This window comes from Melampsora larici-populina (assembly GCF_000204055.1).
Source record: "Melampsora larici-populina 98AG31 unplaced genomic scaffold MELLAscaffold_30, whole genome shotgun sequence".
Taxonomy (NCBI): domain Eukaryota; kingdom Fungi; phylum Basidiomycota; class Pucciniomycetes; order Pucciniales; family Melampsoraceae; genus Melampsora; species Melampsora laricis-populina.
Window position 1 is genome coordinate 821,668 of NW_006768794.1, and position 26,657 is coordinate 848,324.

General features: G+C 42.9%; 4 protein-coding genes across 4 annotated transcripts in view; 3 read left to right on the forward strand and 1 right to left on the reverse strand.

Moving 5' to 3' along the window:
* Positions 1-11,695, forward strand: part of MELLADRAFT_89515 (uncharacterized protein) — a gene marked incomplete at both ends in the record, with an annotated part of 12,198 nt that extends 503 nt beyond the window's left edge. Inside the window, 4 exons of the mRNA XM_007412350.1 lie at positions 11,204-11,248; positions 11,323-11,386; positions 11,450-11,599; positions 11,681-11,695. Coding sequence (XP_007412412.1) covers positions 11,204-11,248; positions 11,323-11,386; positions 11,450-11,599; positions 11,681-11,695 — 274 coding nt within the window. The remainder of the gene's footprint in view (positions 1-11,203; positions 11,249-11,322; positions 11,387-11,449; positions 11,600-11,680) is intronic.
* Positions 11,696-15,082: 3,387 nt separating this feature from the next.
* On the reverse strand, positions 15,083-15,936 carry MELLADRAFT_89516 (uncharacterized protein; the record flags this gene model as incomplete). The annotated part of the gene is made up of 5 exons (XM_007412378.1): positions 15,083-15,115; positions 15,170-15,309; positions 15,380-15,539; positions 15,618-15,857; positions 15,907-15,936. 5 exons carry the CDS (start codon positions 15,934-15,936, stop codon positions 15,083-15,085), a joined length of 603 nt encoding a protein of 200 aa, XP_007412440.1.
* Positions 15,937-19,323: 3,387 nt separating this feature from the next.
* MELLADRAFT_65010 (uncharacterized protein) lies at positions 19,324-19,788 on the forward strand (the record flags this gene model as incomplete). The annotated part of the gene is made up of 1 exon (XM_007412351.1): positions 19,324-19,788. The coding sequence occupies one exon, from the start codon at positions 19,324-19,326 to the stop codon at positions 19,786-19,788; it is 465 nt and encodes a 154-aa protein (XP_007412413.1).
* A 228-nt stretch (positions 19,789-20,016) lies between these two features.
* Positions 20,017-21,478, forward strand: MELLADRAFT_89517 (uncharacterized protein; the record flags this gene model as incomplete). The annotated part of the gene is made up of 5 exons (XM_007412352.1): positions 20,017-20,066; positions 20,130-20,209; positions 20,291-20,643; positions 20,713-21,028; positions 21,099-21,478. The coding sequence occupies 5 exons, from the start codon at positions 20,017-20,019 to the stop codon at positions 21,476-21,478; spliced, it is 1,179 nt and encodes a 392-aa protein (XP_007412414.1).
* Between the last annotated feature and the right edge of the window lie 5,179 nt (positions 21,479-26,657).

The window sequence follows — 26,657 nt, forward strand, 5'->3', positions numbered from 1 at the left end:
AGCCCAAAAGAACTTCCCATTCTCCTCGACAATCTACCTGGCCCTTGTATCATGTATCTCCTGGACTGAGCACAACTCCACATTCTTTCAGGGCACTTTTTAACTTGGAAGTTTGGTGCTTTGAGTATGAGCGGCAGGTTACTGACTGTGGTGCTGAGTGTCAGATGTGTCTACATTGAAGAAGCAATTTTTGTTGGACTCAAAAACCTAAGTTCAACTGTAGATGCGCTATGTATCACACCTGTTGTGAAACTGGGATCTGTGTGAAAGTCTAAGAAATCTCTTGGGAAGGAGATGTGCGGCGCCCGCCGCTGATTTGGCTAGTAAGCCTAAAAGTACACATACCTTCGATTTCGATCAGCCATCAGCCACCAATCAATTACCTCAAGCCAGCAGTATTACCTCAATACCAAAATCCAATACCACCATTCCAATACCACCATCCAATCCGGATCGAACTCCAACGGAATGGGGCAAGATCTTTCTTTGCTCGGATGTGGTGCCGGTAGATTCTCCACGTCCCTTCTCACCATAACAACCCCCGATTTTGAATTCTGGAGGTATTACTATAAAGGTATGTTTCTCCCTACGTTTTTGACTCAACTCGACTCAGCATCTCATAATTGTTGCCTGACCTTTGCTTTATAAACCTTTTTATAACTTTTTGATATTTCAAATCAACTTACCAATACATCCATTGCAACATGTTAGATAAACAGCCTACTATCGATTCTTTTTTGACTACCGGGTACGAGACCGATCATGGTCAACCTGCTACTTAACGCTCATCTCGTATGGTCACGCCTGCTAGACGTGCGCCAGGTATGATAACCCCATCTTCTGACTCTCGCCGAGGTCTTTTCGATGGGGTCCGAGACGTGAGGGATGCCCACGTTCACCGAAGACGTGAGCGATCAGCCTCTTTACCGGGAGATCAAGCTCTCCGTGAACCAACTCGAGGTCAATCGACCACAGTTTCACAAGCTTCATCCTCAATGGTACGTCAGGATCTGTTTTTCCATCTTTCTTTCCATTCTATAGGAAACAATAACTGATATTTTTGTTCCATCACTCATCCCTTTTCTGCATACTAGGCTAATGTTAACAGATCCCGATCAGTGTCTGCTGATGTTGAGCAAAGCAATGCATTAGTTGAAGTAAGAAAATCTTTCGTTTTCTTACTGGAGTTTCTCTGCTTAATTCTGATTACCCCAATCAACAGGTTGATGAGAGTCGGTACGCGTATTGACACACGGGAATGGGTAGGAAAGGTTCGGGTAGCGGAAGCACACGGGTCCCTAACCTTGACGTCTACTCCTCGCAGTTGTGATCTCGTCGTATCTCACAATCACATCAAAGGATGGACGTCAAGGTGAAGGAAAAAGATCACATAAAGACTCCCTAGTTCCCACCTTGCGATTTCTTTTGTCCCCTTTCAAAGTAACTCATAACAAAATTGTTACTCTTCAATCCGCGTTCTTCCTATCTAAACTTTCCTCTCATCAAAAGAATTCGAAAATTATACAATTTTTCAAAAAAATCAAAATCTTTTCTTCTTGCGACTGAAATTCTCTTAGTACAAGTCTTTAGAAAACGTTCAACCTCCGTTAGTTCTGTTAAAACATCTCATCGTTTGAGTCCCAGGAAATCTCTATCGCAAAAGATTATGATCGCAGAAGCGAACTCGCACAATGACCGCTATAAAGCTATTGATGCCATTCTCGAAGACTACCGTGTCAAAGGCGGGAGTTCCCATGTTAGCATGGTCGAGCTCCGCAACCAAGTGGCACAAGTTTATGACCCCCGGGCGGCAGACTTTATCTACCACTGGTCAGCTGTGGCCAGAGTGGCAATCGCCCTGGATCATAAACATTGACGTATTGAATACACCACCGTCGACGAGTTACCCCCTGACGCGGATCCAATGGGGAAACCACCGATTGTCCTCAGCAGGAAAGTTAAATTGCCCTTTCCTGCCGAGTATTATCGCCCTCCGAGAGGGTTTGTCGGTGAACGGTTTCCAGCGGGAATCAAAACAAAAGACGGGTTCCCTGACGAGACGGAAGACACCTCAATGTTCCCGGCTGGTAACTCCTATCAGGCCAATCTGCCGGGCTCGGAATCTCCTCCTCCTCCTCCGTTCAACCCAAGGCTACCTTCCCCCAATACCCCTCCTTCGCCTAGGAAGGGAAAAAACCGTCGCCGTCACCGAAAAAGACGGTCAACCAACAACGATGGGAGCAGCGCAAATCTACCTAACGTACCGCTATCGGCAAGAGTCGCGCCTGCAGCCCAAGGCGCCGCCAGTAGCTCCAAGAATCAACTGCCGGTCACGCAGTCCGGCAGCAGCTTGTTCGCCAGGATGGCCCCCAAGTCGACGCTCCCGGAAGACAAGCCAACTTTGCCAAAAATTCCAAGACCAAGTAAAAGACGATACTCGTCTCCTCTGTCCTCTTCGTCGAGCTCTTCCTCGGATGGGGGGTTCACACCCCCCCCCAGCACCAGCTGTCTCTGGGGCACCAGCCACCTCTGGTTCCGAAGGGGAGGTCGATGATACTGTGGCGCCATTCTTGGCTCACAATGAACATCTCTCCCCCGAGGCATTCTCTCCCCTCTCTCGCGAAATTCAAAAAATCGCCTTGCTCTACAAATCCAACATTAAAAAATATGTTTCCTTGTTTAATTCGTGTGGAAATTGTCCACCAAATTGGCACAACTCACTCACAAAAGACTTGTTGGAATACAACTTCGTCGACCTACGCAAGCTCTATGGCGAAGTGTCCACCAACAGCCCTGCCGAATCCTTTCTCAAAGTCAACGACTCCGGAAAACTTAAAAGCATCGACGGAGCGACACCTAAGGAAATCAACAATAACAACCACTGGAAGGACCTCATGTCAGTCCTGCGACACGCCTACATTGCAGCCTACCCTCCGGCGGCCAACTCCATCAAAAAATATTTCGATTACATATTTGGTCTGCCAGGACTCTTCCAAGCTAAAGTTAACTGGGAAGATGTCCAGGACTTTGATGTCGAGCTCCGCAAGGAGTTTTCTTCCCGCCCGTGGCTTGTATGGGGTGAATACGCTCACGACAGCCTACGGGGAATTGACAACCGCGTGCTCTATAGCGCAGCCAGTCGATTCTCAAAATCACACCGCGCGGAAACCTCTAACGCGACCGGTGCAAGAGTTTCCGTTCAGCCATCATCATACCAATCATCAGCACCCGCAAAAAACTCCAAAGACTCCAAACCCAAAGGTCGACGCCGCAAACCAAACTATACGGTCAAGAGTGCAAAAGGCGTTCCTTTGGGTGATCAAATTTGCAACAATTGGAACCTTGGCGTCTGTCCCCATACAGACGCTGAGTGCGAGCGCATTCACAATCTCCGCAACAAAGATGGATGCAATGGCACTCATCAAGGAAGCCAAGAACACAAATGAGCCAAGCGGACATCGGTATCTACGAGGACTCAAAATCGACATATTGGCTGACGGGTTTTCAGCCTCTGTGGAATCCTCGCTAAAGGCTGAGCCTTTGCCGCCGGCGCCGCCCCTCTCATCCGATCCCCTGGCAGCATATGCCATCAAACGCAGGCCGGACCTGTTCGACATCACCTGCCCCATCAACAAGAAAAAGTTCTCGTCCCTACTCACCGACCATCCGAACCAACCCTTCGTACAATCAATCCTGCTGGGCCTGTCCGAAGGGTTCTGGCCTCTATCCTCTCTACCTTCCAACGACATAGTCGACCCGGGCAACCACGTCTCGGGAATCGACGCCGAGCGCACCCTCGAAAAATACAGGGATAAAGAAGTCTCCATGAAGAGATTCTCCCCTCCGTTCTACACGCTGTTACCGGGCATGAAAGCCTCCCCACTCTGCCTAGCCACCAACCCGAACTCGGGAAAAGTCAGGACATGTACCAACATGTCTTTCGGCCACCCATCACCAAACGACCTCATCAATAAAGAGAAAATAAAAATCGACCTCGACTCCATCGCCTCATTCATACCCTGTTTGATTCTTCACCGTCACTCAAACCACGTAATGATCCTATGGAAATCAGACGTCGACGGCGCTTTCCGCGTCCTATCAGCGCACCGCCAGTGGCAGCTCCGCCAGATTGTGAAAATCGGCAACGCATACCATTGCGACAGGAATGTGAATTTTGGATGCTCTAGTTCTCCCAAACTATGGTGCTCATTCTTTTCCCTCGTTCTTTGGATTGCTTTTCACAAGTTCGGAATCAAAGGCCTTAACTCCTACATGGATGACTCCTGGGGGGTTGGCTTGGCATCCGAAGTAGTCCTGTTCAAAGGCCAACAAATCCCAATCAACCAAGCGAAATTCCTACACCTTTTCAACTTGTTAGGAATTCCGTGGGCCTGGGAGAAGCAACTCTCCGGGCCTACGCTCGAAATCATCGGGCATACAATCTGCACCAGAGACCTTTCAATCTCACTCTCCGAAGAAAAAAGATCTGAACTGATCAAGAGGCTCAGATCCTTCACATCGAAGATCTCCCACCCCTTGGTGGAATGGCAACGCCTTACAGGCTGGGCCAACTGGGCCCTCAATATCTTCCCTCTGGGAAGATGGGCTCTCCAGTCGTCTTGGGACAAAACCTCAGGGAAAACTTTAAAACGAGCCCACATCCCACTCAACCGGACCAACAAAGACGACCTCAACTGGTTGGCCGATGCACTGGAACAATGGCAAGGCCGTCTCATCTTAAAAACCCTACACTGGCCGCTACGAGCTGCAGACTGCGTCTTCTTTTGCGACGCTTGTCCCAGCGGTTTGGGCATCTGGCGACCGGCTTCAGCATCAGGCTGGTGTCACACCCTGCCTCCCCCGGCCCGTGACATCTACTGGGCCGAGCTGCTAGCGGTAACGTTGGCAATCAAACTCTCCGTTGGATTAAAAGCCAAAAAAGCCCTGATCTTCACTGATAACGAATCAGTGTCCTACCTGTTCAACTCCCATAAGCCAATACCCTCAATTCGGATAATCTTTAAATACGCCGTCAATCTAATGCTCGACAACAACCTCGACGTCAAAGTCAGGCACGTATCGGCCGACGATAACCGAGTAGCCGACGCAATCTCCAGGAGAAACACCGACAGGACAAAAATTTTGGTGCCAAACACAACGGTAACCGAATTACAACCGGATCCATCGTTACTTGTCGGAGGCGCCAACAGTCGTTCTTTCCTCGACTACATCTAGTACAACGCTCCAAAAAAACAAAAATAAAATCACAAAAAACTTTTTCTACCATTCTTCAATTGCAAAGATTTTTTCCTCCTTCCCGACTCGTACTAAATTCCCGATCATCTGTTTTTTTGTTTTTTGTTTTTCACTTCTGTTCTTCTCGACCGTAACTCCTTCTTATAAATCACGACACCTTTTTTCCTGATCCTATTAACCAAAAGCCTCGACCGTTACCGGTTATCATGGGCAAAACCAAAAAACGAAATAAACTGGCAGTCAGCTTCGAAGAACGAGAAGCTATGAACAAAGAGGACATTGAAAATCATCTCGAAGCAACCACCAAATCCAAGTACCAGTCCGGGTTCAAACGATTCCAAAAATTCTGCAAAGAAGAAAACTACCCTTTAGAGCTGACCGAGACGACACTGGCTCACTTCATCTCCTCTGTCTCGCGTGAACTCCGACCCACGACGGTAAACAAGTACCTTACTGGCGTCGCACACGTCATGCGGTCTGAATTTCCTGACGTCGACCGAGCCCGCCACTCAGAAAAAGTAAAGCAATCAGTCCGGGGTTGCTGCAAGGGCTTCTCTTTACCGTTGGTCCAGGCCAACGCCATGACCATGCGCGATGTGAAAATCTGCAGCGACTACTTCAACAAAACCTTCGACGACGCTCTTTTCAACGCCATCGTGGCCTTTGGGTTCTCCGCCCTACACAGGCTCGGCGAACTGACCATTCCGGATTCGGTACAATTCCAGGACCCAAGGAAATCGATCCGTCGGTTGTCCTTAGTGTTCTCCATTTGCGGAACAGTAGCCTGCTACAATCTGCCCTACCACAAATCCGACTCAACATACACTAGCACGCCCGTTTCCATCACCAACCGGCCTAAGGATCCCTCCTGCCCCGTGAAAACAATCTTGCACTACACAGTCTGGAGGGACCGCTGTTTCCCATGTGAACCAATCCTCCTAATGCGCGAAGATGGATCACAACCAACTCGTTCGTGGTTCATGAACCTCCTTCAAGACTTATTCAAAAAGTCACGCACCGGCCACTCGTTGCGAGCAGGAGGAGCTACCGCCTTTGCAGAAAGTGGGATGGACCTACAAACCATACGCCAAATCGGGCGTTGGTCCTCCAACGCTTTCGAAACCTACATCCGAACGCACCCACTTCTAAACCTCAACAACACGCAACGCTACGCGCAAAACGAAGGCATGTCCATCGGAGAGCAAGTCGATTTTCCAGGAGCCACTCTTGTGAGCCTTCCTTTTGAAACTCCTTCAAACCCTACTATAGCTCCGGCTATAAGATTGACACCTTGCTGACAGTCTTACCCATCATACTACCTTGACACTGTAGCCTTGGGCTAGCAGCTCAGTAGTAACCCGTAGCGGCCGCCACGGTCGAGGGCAGCGAAGGGTGAGTTATCTACGATAACCGTACCACACCCTTAGGCTGACAAAGTACCCGTATCTAGGTATCTTTATCATAGGACACGATCTCTATCTCTCCTACAGCATTGGAAAGAGCTGATCTTGCAATCACCATCCAAGGTACGGACATTTTCTCAACTTCCATGCACTTCGTGCGAGTGCCGTTAACAAACTCTACGAATGTCATTCGTGTTTATACCTACAGAGGCGCTCGAGAGTTCAAACACCATTTCAACCATAAAAGTCGGTTTCAACCATCACCACTCTATATCTTACCATCACCAACTCTCTCTCCTACCCGGGTGGTTGAACTCACGGGCGCTCACACTCTGTTCAGGTCTCATCCAGTTTCACGCTTTTCTATCTCACTGTTCTCTTTCAGTTCTTTTCATTTCGCGTCAGTTTCTCTCTATCACATGCACGCAAATGAACCCTTGCCGCATGGCAGTACAAGCGTAAACCTGAAGTTGCTAAAGCAACCCGTGCCCAGACCCATTCCTGAGAGTCGGTACGCGTATTGACACACGGGAATGGGTAGGAAAGGTTCGGGTAGCGGAAGCACGCGGGTCCCTAACCTTGACGTCTACTCCTCGCAGTTGTGATCTCGTTGTATCTCACAATCACATCAAAGGATGGACGTCAAGGTGAAGGAAAAAGATCACATAAAGAATCCCTAGTTCCCACCTTGCAATTTCTTTTGTCCCCTTTCAAAGTAACTCATAACAAAATTGTTACTCTTCAATCCGCGTTCTTCCTATCTAAACTTTCCTCTCATCAAAAGAATTCGAAAATTATACAATTTTTCAATTTCCTCCCACCCACCCTTACTATGTTAAATAAACTCGGAAAACAACAGGTGTTGTTATAAAAATTAACTACATTGTTAGTTCTCTGCATTCTCAATAAGGCGTTGTTGCCGTTTAAAAAGTTGTACACCGAAAGATAATGTGCCGCCCACAGAACTCACGGGCGCTCACACTCTGTTCAGGTCTCATCCAGTTTCACGCTTTTCTATCTCACTGTTCTCTTTCAGTTCTTTTCATTTCGCGTCAGTTTCTCTCTATCACATGCGCACAAATGAACCCTTGCCGCATGGCAGTACAAGCGTAAACCTGAAGTTGCTAAAGCAACCCGTGCCCAGACCCATTCCATTGGGTCCGCCCGAAGTGGATCTTGCACAAGATTCTGATGAAGAAAACTTACAAATCAGGAAGAGAAAAAGAAACCAGCCCGTTCCCGAGGAGTACGACTGTCCTTACGATTACTTTGGAAAACCCACCCATGGTAAAAACGATGTAAGTTTTTCTTACATTCATAGTTTGATATTCTACCAACCAAAGCTGATTTGTAAGTTGTATAGCCACATGATCAACCCGGATTATCCTACCCATGCCTTTGGTGCAAGAAAGTCGTTCGAGTCAGCGGGAGCTCTCGCCGATCAAACCTCAAGTGCCATCGTGATGGTCACAAACAGGCCGGCAAGTCTGGGCACGGGTGTCCTCGTCGTAACCAGGCCATCTCGGCTGGTGCGAAGCTCCCTCCAACCAAAGCAGCTCTGCGTATTCAACGTCTACAGCAAGAACATCAAACTTCTCTAGCCTCTTTTGTTCGCTCGTCTCCAAAGTTTTCAAATAAGACCCTAAATCAATGTTTGGCGGTTTGGCAAGTAGCCCAAGCTTTACCATTTAAAAGAATTGATGACCCAATCCTGAAATCAATCATGTATTGGCTCTCACCGGATGCACAAGTATTTGGACGTAAGTGGTCGGCGGACGAGGCCAAGCGATTATATCTATCACTTCGTGACTTGGTCATCGAAAAAGAACTCAAAGTATGTAGACCACTTTTTATTCAAGTTTTCCTTCCGTCTCTTCCTCATTTCACTTTGTCTTATTTAACTTTATCTTTTTATTCTTTTCTTTTCACTTACAGGACTTGGATAGCAAATTCTGCTTAATCCAAGATGTTTGGACGGTCAAAGGCAACCTACACGCATTCATTGGGGCATCCGTATCGTACATCAAGAAGGACTGGACCTACGTGGTCCGCCATTTGAGCTTGAAGTTAGTGGTGTGGCATCACAATGGCCACCTGCTTGCTGAGCCGTTGGTGACTCTTTTGAAGAAGAACAATCTATATCAAAAGATAAGTTCTCTTTATTTATGTTTACATTATCTTTTTTATATCATTTTTCTTTTCTTGTCATGAAGTTTGTCCTCATATTTCGATCTCTTATGCTTTTACATGCTCGCAGGTGCCTCCGATTCGGGAAGCAACAACATCACCCTTGGACGAGAATTGCAACGTCAGCTCCGGGAAGAAGGCCTCAAATCTGGACACGACTTCACTTGGAAACCAAAATCGATGTCGATACGCTGCTTCTGCCACAAGATGGGGCTGATTGTGAAAGCTGGGCTGGACGCACTAGGAATGAAGCCCAGGCACATTCGACATAGTGCCTTGGGTCGATTTCCACAGGTGGGAGTATTGGCTGTGATTGACGAAGATGACGAGCTAGCAGATGGCCTTGATGAACCAGCTGGATCTGAATGTGATGAGTTGGTGTTAGATGAAGAAGAACAAGATCAAGAGGAAGATTTCATTAGCAATGACGACAGCAATTCAGGTTCCGACAGCGACAAGGACTCAGCCTCAAACTCTGAACATGATGAGGATCAAGAACAAGAAGATGAGCCTGAATACTACAAACACCGCAAGGCTGCATACCTGCTTGGCAATACATATATGAAGCAGCTCTGTAAAGACGTAAGTCAATTGAATCTGATTTTGTTTTTCATTTTTGTTTCATCAAATTTAGTTACTGTGCTGAATTTTGATCACTTTAGATGGACACCGTGAACAAAAAACTCACCCAATCCAGCGGCCACCGAGCGGACTTCAATCGACGCTGAGCAAGAGAAAACAGTCAACGCAAAAAAGAGAATATGCCTCAGTTGAAGGCACTTTTGTCCGGCCATGGGATACGTTGGGGCATTCGTGCTGAACGTTGGGAACGTATGTGGGAGGCCCGAGAGGTGTGTAGTGTATTTCTACTTAATTCTCTCTAAGTTTGATGATTGACCAGTGTGAACCCTCTTGCAGCTTATTGATGGTGTCATGAGAGAGGATCTAGCAGATGTCCATTCAAAAAGGCAATGAGCAAAGAAGGACGGAAAGAAGCACGGCTATTTCAAAGAAGTTATCTTCTCTGTTGCAGATTGGCAAGGTATGAGGGATTTATGTGACATTCTCACAGTAAGATATTTTTCATTATCTAGTCGTTCAAGTTGTTAAAGTTTCCAATAATGATATCAATCGCTTGGTACCATTTTGTAGCCATACAAGATACTTACTCGTGAGATGGAGGGTAATCATCCGACAGGTTGCATGGTATTGGTGAAGTATGTACAACTCAAATCCTCAATGAATGATTGATTGAAGAAAATGCACGACAATGATCCCCTATACCCAATGTTGGATGTGATGCTTGGGAAACTCCAACTTTATCTCAACGAAGCTCTTGCATGCGACACTTTGGTCCTTGCAGCGGTCTTTCATCCTGGTCAACGTCTTCGATTCTTTTCTCACGCCTTTGGAGAAGGCTCACCTGAACATGACCAAGCAGAAGCTCTACTTCAAGTGGCATTCACCTCCGAAAATGAAGCAGCTTCCCTTCGAACTGACAATCAACCAGTTACATTGACTTCCTCTCCAGTGGAATCTCCCCCATCAATCTTTCAACCAGGCTTCCTCGATTTTTACAATGAGGTTACTTCGGAGAGCAATCTCAAAGAACTTGAGCGCTATCTCCAAGGAATCGACCCAATGGTATTGCCTGATCAAAACAATCCCCAGCGTGCATTGGATTGGTGGCGCGTGAGTAATCTTCCCTCAAACTTGCAGTCAAGATTGTATTCACGCAGGAAAGTATCCTGTCTTATCAATTTTGGCTAGGAACTACCTAGCAACGCCAGCGGCATCTAGTCCTCCTGAACGTACTTTTTCTGTAGCTGGACGGGTTTGTACCGACGAACGAGGAGGATTGAAACCTCGGATGGTTGAAATGTTAGTCAGTGGAACTATTTGGATGCAAGAGGGTGTTCCTTTGACTGGGGACTTTGCCGAGGTTGGCAAGGTAATTGATTATGGAAAGAAGGTTCTAATTAAGAAAACCAGAAAAAATTACTCTCATCAATTATTTTAAATGATTGTCCTTTGTCTTTTTTCAATTTCACTTTCTCGTTTCTTCTTCTTTTCTCAACACTCATTTAAAATATTATTACTTGTTTCTTTATGCTCGTTTACATGCTTTGTTTTGTGATTTTTTTGTTGAGTTTTTTTTGTTATCATCTAAAAAATAAAAAAGCTTTTTTTTTGCTGGCAGCGGTGCGAGGCGCAGCGTGAAAAAGTTACGCTTCGAGCTACTCTTATGTCCAAAAGGGTCCTCTAAGCTACTGTGAGCGTTACCAACCTCAAACCCAAACCAAAGAGCTACGTTGCCAGAAAAACGGCTTGCAGCGCTGGGTAGCGCTGCGAGCCAGACTTGGCTTAACTATCGTCTTGGTAGGATGTAAGAAGGATCTTAGGTCGGATTCAACCTCATTGCCTCCTTTTCATCGAGCTAGCCTGACTCAAAGACTGTCTCCAATATCATCCATAGGAATGACCCGAAAACTATCGATGAGTTGCGAAGAACAAGTCAAAGGCCCGTAACATCTGACGAGGTAAGTACAACTGTCAAAGCATGCCTCAGATTGCCTTTCTCAACACAGCTTCCATTGCTTTAGGGAATGGCCGTCGCCCAAAAAATTGGTGCACAATGTTACCTCGAATGTAGTGCTAAGTCCGGTCACGGAGTCCGAGAAGTTTTTGAGCACGCGACTTGGTACGCACTGCTTGCCAAGAAAGGTGGCGGTCGACGCACTCGTGGCAAAGTTGTGGGTCTCTCATTCTCATTCTATGCTTTGCCAGCTCTTCGCTGCTTTGCTCTGACCTCAATCATTACTTTTGTTCAATAGTGCAACATCCTTTAAGTCGAGAGAGAATCGTTGGATGCCTGATGCTAGCTTCTTCTTACTCATTTTCTCAGCCTTCTACCTCATCTTTTTATGCTTGTTTTTTTTCTAGCCGCCTTACACCTGTTGCTTTTCGAGTTATGCTTCGTTACTTGACAGCGCTTCTGTAGCTGCCCATTCTGTGATGTGCGCTAAATTGAGGTTTATGTGGTGGAACTAATTTTCAATTTGATGTCCAGTCGATTTCTGTGTTTTGATGATCATGAGCTTGCAATTGGGCGTACTCTACCTCGGCAGATCATATGCTTCAACACAATCTGGTTTCCGCCCTCCATGTCTTGTAATGGTCCCTGAGTATATCTGTATTGTAAAGACACCCGCTGGCTCTCCAAGGACTTATAAATGCTCCGATCTATGATGTGTGCTAAGTGATTGATTTGGTCGACGGTGTTTTGTTGCGGTGCAATCGGTTCTCAAGGGCTATGGTGCTCTTTTCAACTTGAATTTATCACCCGGGACAGATTGACCTATGATGAGAATCCCTCCCAAGGTATGCCAACAACGTTAAGACATGAAACCGGGACTGTTTGTATTCATTTTGCACTTACTAGACCTTCCAAAGCACAGGTGGACTCAAAACACTGAAGCGACAGCAACCTTTTGTTCTTGAATGCTTGAGTTTGAGAGTGCTTGTGGCGGATACGGTCGTTCATCAAAACATACATCCTCCTTGAAGTTTCTCAATGGATAACCAAACATTGTAAGATAGACCTTTAAGGAATTATAAGGATTGAAATGGTAGGATACATAGACGGTCAGAGATTCTGCTTGATATCCGTCGATATTCAAAATTTAAATGCTGCAATTTGAAAATCTTGTTTGCTCTCCTCGGAGCCCCGCAGGGGATCACCTTTTTTACAGGCACGACACAGCATGGATGATGAGAGCAGCTGAGAGCAGTGGATTGTCAAAATGAACAATAGGATGTGATCAACATGAACATGAAAACCACAGCAAGCACTGAGCTTAACTAGAAAGGACGCTATTCAGTCCTTGGGAGCGACTCTATATATTCAAAAGTGTGTCTGATGATGGCAAGGCTAACAGAGGCTAACTCCAAAGGACCGTGACAATGCCAGCCAATGATTGGCTAAGGAGAATATAAATAAGAACAGACAACAATGAGAGTCAACAGGAGGAAAGGTTTGTCATAGAAATAGCAAAGCTGACTAATGACATTGTTAGCCAATGCAGGGTTCAACTCAAGTCGGAAAAATGCCAAAGATACCACTGTCCCTACATCCAAATTCTACTTGAAAATCCTAAACTTTGAAAACACCATCAGAAAGCTCCACCTGAGAGGCACATTACTAGCATTTCATTTTTCAGAAAAAACAAATTTTGAAGGGCTGGGAGCCCAAAGTGCATAAAATTTTCACCTGTGTCTACTGGACGCTTCGGATATTATCCAATAGGAAATATGTATTTCCTAACGGACACTGTCCGGAATCTCACCTACCGACGCGCCGACGCTCCCGACGCGCCGACGCTCCCGACGCGTCGGACCAAAGATTTTAAACAACTCACCACAAACGTAGAATTATATGGCCACACTCATAGATCCACTACTACTTACTAGCCACATTTATATGTACCACTAGCCTGTGGAAAGTCCTAGGTGTACGGTGCAAAAACCATTCACACATACGTGAAGCTAAATCACCCATGTGTGATGAAAATTCACATGTGCGGAAGCTAGATCTTTACTAGTCAGACACTCTCAAATCACAGTTGCTTAAACATCACATTCTATGTATGATCACCAATCACACATATGTGATTACATATCACACGAGGTGAATACATTCACCCATATGTGATTATATATCACACAAGGTGAATACATTCACCCATATGTGATACAGAATCAAACATGTGGGAATCAGATTCCGGTGTACCTCAACTTCATGAGGTGAATATATTCACCCATATGTGATTTATGATCACACAATGAGACGAATTTATTCACCCATATGTGATTTATGATCACACCATGAGGTGAATGTATTCACCCATATGTGATATGGAATTAAAAAAGGGACATGATGAAAAACCTTTGATTATAAAATTTACAAAACCAACTACCAACAAATTTATATTTGTAAAATCACATGAGGTGAAGGTATTCACCCATATGTGATTACATATCACATGAGGTGAATACATTCACCCATATGTGATACAGAATCAAACCTGTGGGAATCAGGTTCCGGTGTACCTCAACAATCTCTTCATGAGGTGAATATATTCACCCATATGTGATTTATGATCACACCATGAGGTGAATGTATTCACCCATATGTGATATATGATCACACAAGGTGAAAACATTCACCCATATGTGATGTATGATCACACCATGAGGTGAATGTATTCACCCATATGTGATATGGAATTAAAAAAGGGACATGATGAAAAATCTTTGATTATAAAATTTACAAAACCAAAAACTAACAAATATATTCTTAATGCAAACCACTTTCATTGATGTCTTCCTCCATTTCATCATCATCCACTTCATCCAGAATGAACAGGTGATTAACTTCATCCGCTAGGTCACCCACCTGACCTATGTCATCCTCCCCACGCACCATATGTTGCTCAAACAATTCCAGCTCATCCAGTGGAGTTGCTTCTATATTCTGAGCTTTCACAATACGCTCCCAGGTTGATTTACATCTACTTACCAACCCTTCCCGGTGCTGGATCAATGACCTAATTTCCTGTGCTGTTGACGTTGTGTGTTGATAGGTTCTATGGAGCAATCCCACAAGATCTACATCCCATATCATCCAAGTTCTGCAATACTTCAGACGCAGATCATCATGCAATGATCTCAACACTGCCACATTCACTTCCCAAACATCTTTTGATATACGCTGCCCAGGCTGAACCAATTCAATGAGCTGTCTACCACACTCTTCCGGATCATAATCTGTGAGATTTTAAGAAACATTAGGAACACCAAAGACAAATTGTTCCAAAACACATACTACTACTGACCACTACTACACAACCCAAGTAAGCCGTCAAGCTTTTCTTCAGTCTTCAAAGCTTGATACACCATCTGCTGAGTTTCCCGGCCAATCCTTCGTAGTTCTTCACTGCAACTCCTATGCTGTAAAAAGGCCTGGATTCCTTCAATCGTGGGTGGATCTACAGCCCACTTCTCTGTAGAATGAGAAAGTGCGCCCACATTCCAGAAGATATCCTCAAATGGTAGCTTTTTGGCTTCATCAAGTGATGGGCAAGCCATCCTTGTTACTGGGCGAATTGAGTTGTAATCTGAAACTTGAGATTCATAGGATGTCCATTTCCGCCTAAACATCAACTGCTTCTTTGTCATTAGAGTTTTAAGACCTTGCTGCGCTTTAGTTCCTAGAAATCAATACAAAAAAAACAATTTTCATTTATCATAAGAATGCACTCTACAATTTTTTCAATTGTAAACTGAACACATTTGCCTTGACCACCCTTATCCCACTTTTTTTGGGCTTCTACTATTCCCACCTTAGCCTCATATAGCTTCATCTTTGCCAACCGCACGCGTATCAGTGCCTCCGCTTTTGCACCTTCATAAATTCAATTGCCATTTCAATTAAAAGTGCAGACAAATGTTCAATACTTTCAAAGTGGACTCACCAGTAGCCTCCCGAAGGCGATTGAACTCAGGTGTTCCCAACTCCAAAGTGATATCAGCCACTGCCTTTTCGAGTGCGACAATTGAAGACGGCAATGTTAGAAATTTGTCCATCTCGGCTTCGGTCCGATTTCCTCTGCGCTTCCTCCAAAGACGTGAAAGCTCATGTCTGGAAAAAAAAAAGTCAACCAAAAAAACTCATCCAAAAAAACTCATCCAAAAAAAATTGGTGTAATTTACTGTGCATCTTTCACCTGCTGTTCCAGGTCGAGAAGCTTCACCAGATGTTCCTCTAGCTTCTGTTGTATGCCACGTTCTTCCATTGCAGCCAGCTGGACCTCCCTCTGTCGCTTCCACTGATCTGAAAAATAGCCATACGTGAAGCTGGGATCTTGAGTTTCCAGGGTTTGGAGGGTCTGAGATGCCTGATAAAATCTCTTTTCTGCCGTCTTCAGTTTCACCTGAGTTGAGAAAACTGAACTCTTGTCATCAAAATCTGAATTACATATCTTGTACAAAAAAAACATACCTGCATTTTGGCGTCGAGTCTCATTTCCATGACTTGACTTCAAATCTATGGCATCAACTCGATGTTGCTTTGTGGCACATCTATTTGGTGCTACCAGAGGTGAATTCTCTCCCCATATCCGCTCACAACCATCACCATCTGACAATCCGTTGCCCACATTCAGTCTAGGATTATATTTAAGCTGACAAGACCACTCGTGAGCATATGCATGGAAAGCACTTGTAGCAAAGCGCAGATCCCCACGATTCGTTTCTGCCTCGAAATATTTGTGCTATCAACAAAAATTGAGAAGCAAAGTAAGAACCAATCTATGACCCTCTGAGAAAGCAGGAATTAAATCACATTATGAACACTCTTCTCAAATGTACATCCAATATCATAGAAAACAGTAAAACTTTTACCCGGTTTTTCTGGCTCCGCTGTATCTATTAACAGTTGATCTAGCAAAGCCAACACAAAGTACTGACTAAGTAATGAAAGAGTATATTTAGCTTTGAAACACATCTGTCATATATAGTGGAAGAGGAAACCTTACCGCTCCCCACTCTGAACAACGTTGACAAATTTCAGGACATGATCATGCCTACAAGCCATTCCAATAAGCCCTGTTTCATCACATCCTTTCCACGTAGATTTTCCTTGTATGTCTGAAGCAGCTGTGTGAGATGCTGAACAGTTATCCTGATAAAAAATGAAAAACAAATTAGACAACAGCTCATTCACCCCTGATCCATGTGTGAATGACATTCACATAGGTGTGAATAGGAATCACATGTGTGTGATTTCAATTCACATATGGGTGATTCTAATTCACGTATAGGTGATATACTCCTGAACGTGATAAAATAACACACATGTCCTTCATATTCACACTTATGTGAATGCCATTCACATATGCATTAGCCACGCAATTTGGACTTACCCCAACTCCACAAGGATCTTTGCCACCAGTTCGGGTCTTCCACTCTTCAACCTTCTGATTGTCAAGGAAGAGAGGCGGATTCTCCATTTCCATTTCCTCACACTCCCGGCTTGCAGCAAGGTGTCGACGATGTTGAAAGGTTCCATCAGTGCAGACGTGGTAATCACTCTCCAGTGGCTCCGGGTTTGCTTGAAGTGGCCCAAAACATCGTGGGCAGTTCATAGCAAGTTGATCCAAGGCGGTGAGATATAATGCACATATTGTGAGTGCCTTCTGCTTGCGTAGCATATGTTGATATGCATCAATTGCCGAAGATAGGGTTTTCCGCCAAAGTCGAGGCTTAAAAAGGTACATGTGTAACATGTTAGATCATTCTGAATTGAAATGGTCGATTGCAGACAAGTGGTTGACTTGCCTGATTTGTTTTTCCAACCAATAATAGCGGATTTGCTGGGTCTAGGAATTCATCCAATGCCACCGAAAAGCCTTGGGTTCTCACAGTGCAATACTTCCAGAATGAATGATGCATCCTAAGTAGCCTGATTGAGTATGCGGCTTGAGGATGAACTGGGGATCCTCCAATGTAACCCATTCTGATGAGCCGGACTTGATCCTTGGTACATTTACAGAATAGAATTTCTACTTGTTTCCGCTCTAGAGACATTAAAAGCAAGTGGATATATGTTAACTTTACACACAAACATGCCTCATTCACACCTGTGTCTTCATATGAATGAAATTCACATAGAGGTGAATGAAATTCACACAGAGGTGAATATGCGTTACGTAGAGATAAATTCAGTTCACATAGAGATAAATTGAATTCACATAGAGGTGAAATGAATTCACATAGAGGTGAATTGGATTCACATAGAGGTGAATAGGATTCACACATGGGTGAATATGAGTCACATAGAGATAAATTCAGTTCACATCAAGATGAATTGAATTCACATAGAGGTGAAAGGAATTCACATTGAGGTGAATAGGATTCACACATGGGTGAATATGAGTCACATAGAGATAAATTCAGTTCACATCAAGATGAATTGAATTCACATAGAGGTGAAAGGAATTCACATAGAGGTGAATTGAATTCACATAGAGGTGAAATGAATTCACATAGCGGTGAATTGTTTTTACATAGAGGCGAAAAGAATTCACATAGAGGTGAATTGATTTCACATAGAGGTGAATTCAATTCACATAGAGGTGAATTCAATTCACATAGAGGTGAATTGATTTCACATAGAGGTGAATTGATTTCACATGGAGGTGAATTGATGTCACGTAGAGGTGAATTGATTTCACATATATGTGAATTCAATTCACATAGAGGTGAATTGATTTCACATAGAGGTGAATTGATTTCACATAGAGGTGAATTGATTTCACATAGAGGAAAATTGATTCCACATAGAGGAAAATACCACTCACCCAAAATATCTAACATATCAACTTTGCGCATTCTCAGGTCCCCCACACCACAGGAACATTGTTTGTTGTGATCATAGTTCCATTTGTTTGTATCTCCCCATTGGGAAGTTTCCTGCGAGTAGGTCATGTAGGTAATGAACATATCCGGCAATGCCTTCTTCCAGTTTTCATTTTCAGTCTTTTTTTTGCTTCTGTAGAATGATCCTTGCACATAGGTGGCAAATGGAACATTGGGATCCGGTGCGACCGCCGCATCCTCTTGAGCAGGAAGGAAATTGTTGATGTCGTCATAGGCATCCCCGTATACCATGGGGTTGTTGTCTTGAAGGTTGTCGTGGTGATGGTTTGGTTGACCATCCACTTGCAAAGGTTCCTGAACCGCGTTAAGTGCGTTTTCAATTTCAATCAGACGTTTATTGACATATTGAGCTTCACTCGTGTCAACTTGGTCAAAAATTATTGCAGAGCCTTCGGCATCTTCCTTGGTTCGTCTTTTTTTTTTTTTTCCACCAAGTGGACAATGAATTGCTGTGCCTTTCTTGCCCATAAATGAAAATATAGAAAGAGATAATGTGTGATTTTGAATTGTGAGGTAGAGACGTCTTGGAACGTGTGGTTGAATTTGTTAAACTGCTTTTGGCCAGTCATATACCAGATGAATTGAAAATTTTCAACATCTCTCACTTGTATCCCTTGACCCAACCACAGACCAACCACAGACAGGTGGTTGGTCCGTCCCTGTCTTCCAAATTGGGCTATACAATTGTGTAGACCCATCACTAACAGAGTGACGGGTTAAGCCACCCCCAACCATTTCCTTTCTCACCGGTGGTAGTCTGACAATAGTGTGGGATTCCTGTATGTACAGAGACACACCTTGAATGTGTACCCCATTTTTGAAATACTATGCCCCATTAGTATTTCACCGGGTTGTAACTGTATTGTTTCTTGATACAGTTGGTTTTTGAAAGTTTTTTCTTCGTCCTCCACCTCTTCGACATTTGACTCCCCATCTAATTGTTCCATCATCTCCTATAAACAACTTCGATCACCAACCCATGCCCTCCTACACCCGGTACCGCTCTCGAGGCGCTCCACCCTCTACTGCACCAGTTCTGGCACGTCCAAGTGCTAGGAACCTGCGTTCCATTCGTACACCGTCTTTTGACTCGACTTCCTTGACTCCAACCGGACGAAAACGCAAGCAGATGGTAAAGCCTTCTACGTCGAAATCGAACTCAAATACACTCAAACGACGTCGCCGAACCAGTCAAGTCGCAGATGATACTAGCGATGATGAATATCATACTGAAGACGAAGAAAATTCTGAAGATGACTCACATGAAAATGATTCTGACCCCGACATTCAACTTCAACTCCAACCCACTCGATCCAGCACCAATATTCAACCTACCGATGAAGATGAAGAAGTCGAAGATGATGACCTCATGCGACGTCTCAACAATCAGTTTCAGGCGAGTCCAGAACCAACGAATCGGCGAGCTTCGAATCGAATCTCGTGACAACGACTTGCACAAACCACTGTCCCGATCGAACCAGAACATGCCCCTAATGATGGAGAACAAGTCTTATTACCGACTCTCGATAATTATAAGAGCAAACTGGACGAATGGCCACCCCATCGTATAGCCGTACAACAACGATCACAGATTAAAAAGGGTACAGCAGTACCACCCAAGATTTTGAAGGAAGCTCAAGCTATCCGTAAAATATACAAACACCAGAAGGCTATGCTTGCACTTATGGGAAACATCAGTGAATTTACCCTTGAAAAGGCACTGTAAGTTCAAACCAATATGTCCCATAACTCTCCTATTTCACTCATTCAAATCTATTTCTACAGAGGTGAGCTTCGAGGACGGCGAAAAACTGGAGGATATCAATTATGGAAAAGGTACAGTAAGGAGATTGATAACCATCCAAGTAAGTAAAACACCAACCATCATTCCAATCACGGACTTTGAAGCCATGCTCATAATTTGTACCCCATATTTGTATATGTAGTGCCACCTAAAGGAGTCAAAGGCATTCTGGCCAAAAGGAACCGTGACCTGGGAAAGATCTGGACTGCTCTTCCGGACGAAGTACAAGAAATTTTTCATCCCTCAGTCTTTTACCGTCTTTCTGGTCTTGCTCCACCTCCTAAAGAAGATACCAACGACGAAGATGAAGATGAAGACACATTTCCTCTCAATGCCACAGAACTAGCTGAGGCTCAAGTTTTGTACGACGAGGTTGTAAATAAATCAAAGGTGGCAAAGGATTTTGCGAAGGCTTCAGCTGGCATACCTCAAGGACCCAGCTTACCCGATTACAACCGTCAATCACTGAAATGTATAGAGCGTATTCACTCTCAGGTAAGTTATATGAGATTTTCATGATTCTTTTCTTCCTGTTTCTTATGGGCTTTATTCTTTCTTTCACAGTTAGAAAACGAATCGAACAATATGAATTTTGCTTATTATCTCCTGGCTTGTAGCACTTATGCTTCAAGCGAGAGTTCCAACGCGGCCCCAGGCTGGTGTCGAGAGTTCACCACACACGAAGAAATGGGAATATATGTCAATAAGAAAAGCAACTTCGCCACGGTATTTGGAGCACGAGCTCAAGGCCTTTCGGTTGCGGAGGTGGTAGCTCAAACTATTGGCGGAAATGTTATGTCGACCAGTGAAAAGGCCCGGAAACCTGATGCTGGTGATAAAGTCAAGAGCAACCTTGCTCTATTGCTACGAGCCAGTTTCAGTACGAGCCAATTACTTAAACTGGTATTCTTTGTTCCTTTCTTCTGACTTGGGTGTCTTATGTTCCTCAGGTGCGCTTACTGGGAAAGAACAAGGCTTTCCACGTTGTCCCGACCCAGAATCACTCTTACTCAAAACTTACAACATCAAAGTGGTCCAATTGCCGGGTTCAACCCTTCCAAAAGATGTTTTGAAGCTAGGTTTTAATGGAATGAACAGTCGTAGGAGTCTGTGGCTGAGTGATGTGAAGAAGAACCTATTCAGAATGGAAAAGGTGACACCTAACTCACATGTGGCGGATTTAGAAACCTTAGGTAACGAGTTGAATGATGATACTGATGTTCAAGTTATGATGACCCAGGATAATGATCATGATCTTGAAGATGATATGATGGAGACTTTGGAGGAGGAGGAGTGGAATGGCTTTGGTGATATTGATGTGGACGGATGAAAATGCTTGTTTTTCAATCTTATTTAAAATTCTACAACATACATCTTTACAATATCTATGTTTTGTATTTTCCTTTGGTACAATTGAAATGAGTATGATGAAATCCTACAGAACTTAGTACGTGATTTGTCTGATTTCTCATTTCTCATTCTTAACCCATGAGTCTTGAAGAATTGATACATGTACATTCAAGTGTGATACTGCTTCAAACTGGTGTGAATTTCAAATTCACCCTAGTGCACTGACATTCACCTGGGGGTGAATGAATGGCAGCCAAAGATTCAGTCAAATATGAACTTTTCCGGATTATGTTGCAGGTTGTTCACCAAATCAAATTCACCGTGGTGTGCATTGGGATTCACCCTGGTGTGAATGCCGTTGATGAGCGATTTTGACCACATGAGCCTTGTCCATGGGTCTGGAAGTTTGCCCACCGTGTATATATGAAGGAACATTATTTCAAATAATGAAGACTCTCATTATTTGAAAGGAAGAGTAATAGTGTAATTTTCCATCTGCATTCTGGTATTTGTCAAAACATGTTGATTAGCCAATTTCCCAATTTGAGCCTTTTCCGGAAGAGTTGGAATCCTGCACATGGTTTAACTGAATGTGCAGGATTCCAACTCTTCACTTAGGGTTAGGGATATGTGCAATTTTAAAAGGTGAACTGGAAACTCACATTTGGAATTTAGGTTTCATCAAATTTTGTTGATGAGACCTTTGCCCGTATACAACCTGTTCCGGATGATGTGAAAGGTTTGTCGTAGGGTAAATAAAGGTCCCTGGTTTCAAATGTACAGTTACTTTTTGGGTGGGGTGGAATATGCCAAAGTTGTGGTGAAAACATACATTTGTTTTCAGGTATGGGTGTTACTTGGTCAAAACATGATCATACTCAATTGTCCAATCACAACGTGTTCCGGATGATGTGAAAGGTTTGTCGTAGGGTAAATAAAGGTCCCTGGTTCCAAATGTACAGTTACTTTTTGGGTGGGGTGGAATATGACAAAGTTGTGGTGAAAACATACATTTGTTTTCAGGTATGTGTGTTACTTGGTCAAAACATGATCATACTCAAGTTTCCAATCACAACCTGTTCCGGATGATGTGAAAGGTTTGTCACAGGGTAAATAAAGGTCCCTGATTCCAAATATACACTTACTTTTTGGGTGGGGTGGAATATGCAAAAGTTGTGGTGAAAAGATACATTTGTCATAAGCTATGCATCAAAAAATGTGGAATCAACATTTTCTAATCAGGAACTTGATCCTGATTATGTGCAAGGTGAGTCATACAGTAAAAATATCAGGTTACCTTTGGCTTGGTCTGCACACAAAGCAAAAGTTTTGAGGGAAAATTTCAATTGCTATATAATCAGGTATCCATGCTCCAGGTCAATATAAGATGATTACACATTACTTTAAAGTGTAATCATGTAGAAGGAACTTAATTTCAGCCAATTCATATTCCTTCTACTTGTTTAATAATAAGCATTAAACTTAAATTCAGCCAATTCATATTGCTTCTGCTTATTTAATAATAAGCAGATTCACCATTTAACAATGTCACCATCAAAACTTAATACTTGCATCTAAATACACATGACTGTCTTTAATCTTAAATTTATCTAAACTTTTAGCTAAATTTAATTCTTCTTCAGTCTCAATAAAATGTTCTTTTTAGCTCAATTTGATGATACTTTAAATCTTGCTTCATTAAGACTTCTTCCTCGAAATAAATTGAATAAAATCCAAAGATTTTATTATTGATGATAATGAAATGATCTTTTCACATCATTTTGTTTATTTACGTTTAATCAAACGTAAAAAAGGTAAGACCATTTTACAAAGCGGAGCCCATGCTACTCCTTATGAATCTACCACAAATGGTTTCGTGAGTTCGGTAATGATTGATTTTCGAACGTAGTTCGGGTAGCATCCTAGGTTATGTCCACCCTAAAGGTCGGGTAGCATACAGAGGTTATGTCTACCCTAACCTCTGTATTGAGGGTTACCATTTGTTTTTCGTAGTCAGAGAAAAATTCTTCAAGATGAAACCACAAGACTTACGATTTTCTGCTTTCAAACATTCCAAAGACAACTGGCCTCAAGCAACTCGACTTTAATTGCATCCCAACAGTTAGTAGCTGTTTTCTCCTCGTTGTCGGACTCCGTACTACGAACCGGGAGAATTCAGCCTACTGTCCAGGGAATCTTGCAAGGTTGACTCAATCAAATTGATCATCTATTATCACCAAGTTCCATCCAAATTCAATACCAACTCTCGACTTTCGATTCTGATTAACTTCAGATTGAACATCTTCAGGTAAGCTTTCAACACTTGACCTACCAATTGGATGGATTGTTCGAGTGCTAAGTCTTCAGTAGGCAAATTTGATTAGGTATCCATTATTATTGATCTGTGAATCGATCGCTGCTATCTGTGGATCGATCGCTGAGAATCAATCTATCTCTACTAGCTCTCACACTTTCAAATCGAAAGGTTGGAGATTATATTTGAGACTGGCTCTTAAGCTGTAGGCTCAGTCCTGAGGTAGAAGTTTAGATATTTCTAGACTTCAGAATCGAATTGGAGGGTAAGTCATTATGGAAGAAGCTCTGTATTCTGGATATGTTGATCGATAGCTAACAATCGGTCTCTTCTACCAGCTCTCACCGTTGCAAATCGAAGCCATCAAAATTATAATCAAGACTAGCTTCTAAGCTGTAGTCTTGAACTCTGAGTAGAAGTTTAGATATTGATAAACTTCATATTCTAATCTGAGGGTAAGTTAATATCCTTCACACTCTTTATTATTGATCTGTCAATGGATAGCTAAGATTTGATGAATCTCTACTAGCTCTCAGCCTTTCAAATCGAAGGTTTCAAGATTATACCGACTACTTGCTCTTAAGCTATAGTGCGAAACTGCGAGGAGAAGTTTAGATATTTCTAAGCTTCTGATTCTAATCTGAGGGTAAGTCAAGAAGAGATCAAATTTTACAATTTGATCTCCCGATCAATAGCTGATATTTGTTCTCTTCTACTAGCTCTCAGCATTTCGATTCGAACGCTTCGATTTTTGATCTTTATAAAGATCAATTGAATTTTAATATTAGGGTAAGTTATAATGAATCATCGTCTAAGGATTACCAGCTAAGAATCTATTTATCTGTCTTAAATTTTAGCTAGCTACTAGCTGTTAAAGCGTGAAACCGATTCAAACACTAAGTATCTTACTAGATTCTAAAGGGGGAAATTTGAACTTACTCACCTTCAAGTTCAAAGTAAGATGACTCGTTCCAGAAGTAAACAAAGGAAACAAAATGCGGGGGTGAAGGTATCCAGTTTCAAATCGAAAACTTGCGCAAGCTACTATAAATGCAAGAACAAATATCGGAAGGAGAAGGCTCTTGGCAACTCTTATACTCGTAATCATGCCAAGCGAACTGAATTGAAAAGGAAACTTATTCAGGATCTTGGATTACCAATGGATACTAAGTTTGTATTTCGTTATAGTCTACAAGACCAACCTGAACAACCCGAACGAAAAATCCTCAAGATTCAAACTGGAACGGTGGTGGTGATTAATAGAAAGGATCTATCAATTGTAATGGTGGTTCGTTGTACCCCATTTAAAGACATGAATAGCTCTCTTAGAGAGAAGTATAATCAATCGGTATCTACTACTTTCCAACATGCACGTGCTAGAAATCAATGCAAGATACATTGTTCTCTTAAACATCATGATAAAGAAGAAGGTGAACATGATGATGAAAATATGATATGTGGATGGATGGGCTGTTGTGGTTGGAGAGGGGGTTGTGAGAAAGGCAAAACCGCTGGTAAATGATTTCATCTTAACATCTGAAGCTTATTAACTAATAAGAAAGATGGGTTCTTAATAAATGTTGTATGAATTGTTCTAGGGCCTTATTGTATAAGCGCATTTACTTCAGCAAATATTGGACGAATTCTTACGGACAAAGAAAGGATGATTGAATTTCATCAGATTCGTGATTTCTGGGCGGAACAATTTTCATCTTTATCCCTCTCTGTGTTCAAAACCAATCTTGCACTCGGAATTCAAGCAAATATCCCAGGTTTTGATTCCTTGGCATGGGAAAATACACAGAATGGACTAGTATTTGCGTCAAACCTGGTTGTAACATGTGAAGGGTTTTGTAACCATTCTCATACTGATAAAGATCATACCAGATATGCGTTTGGGATGTGGGGCATGATTATTAAAGCTAGTGGACAGCCGTATGATATGGAGAAGGGGGTTCAAGTTGGGGGGAAGATGGTTAAGCTTGGGAAACTTGTTGGGTCAAGATTTTGTGTAGATGATTTTGGTGTTGAGGTGGTCTTGGGGGTTTGTAATGGTATGTATGATCTGTTATGGGATAGCACAGTGAGTTTTTTTTCTTATGATCATTGGAAGATTCGAAAGAACTAATTTTTTTGTCAGATTCCGCATTATACTACATCCTCAATAGCTTATGATGCTGAAGGTAATGTAGTCGAACATAAGTCAAGTGCAGTCACTTTATATGGCTCATCATGTCAAATATCCGAGTCATTGGTCCAGCGTATCAAACTCCTAGGTGAAAAAAAAAGGTATGACTGATTTACAATGGGAAATTTATTGTTATGAAAGAGTTAAAACTTATGAGGAAGAAGTTGACCCTAAGTATGATAAGGCTTTTGAAAAAGAAGAATTAAGAAAGGAGGAGCAGGCTAAGAAAAAGGAAGAACGATCAAATAAGAGGTTATTGGCTCAAGCTAAGAAAAACCAGAGGAATAAGAAATAATAATGTTTTTAGTTTAATCACCCCCTTTTGAAAGTTATTCCAAACACGGATGTTGTGATCATTCTAGATAAATTGAAAGTCAAATCTTGATATACTTGAAATTTATCATCAGTTGAATAAGCTTGTTAGAGTAGAACTTATCATGTTAGAAAAATATGAATGAGTTGGTTATTACAGTTATACACGAGTATAAGACTTCTACACTTAAATCATCACCCACGTGTGAATGTAATTCACCCATATGTGACTGGGATTCACCCATGGGTGAATGTAAGTCACATACGTGGTGAATTACATTCACAGGTGGGTGACTGACAGTCACCTATGGGTGAATCCCTGTGTGTGGTTGTATCCTTGGTGAA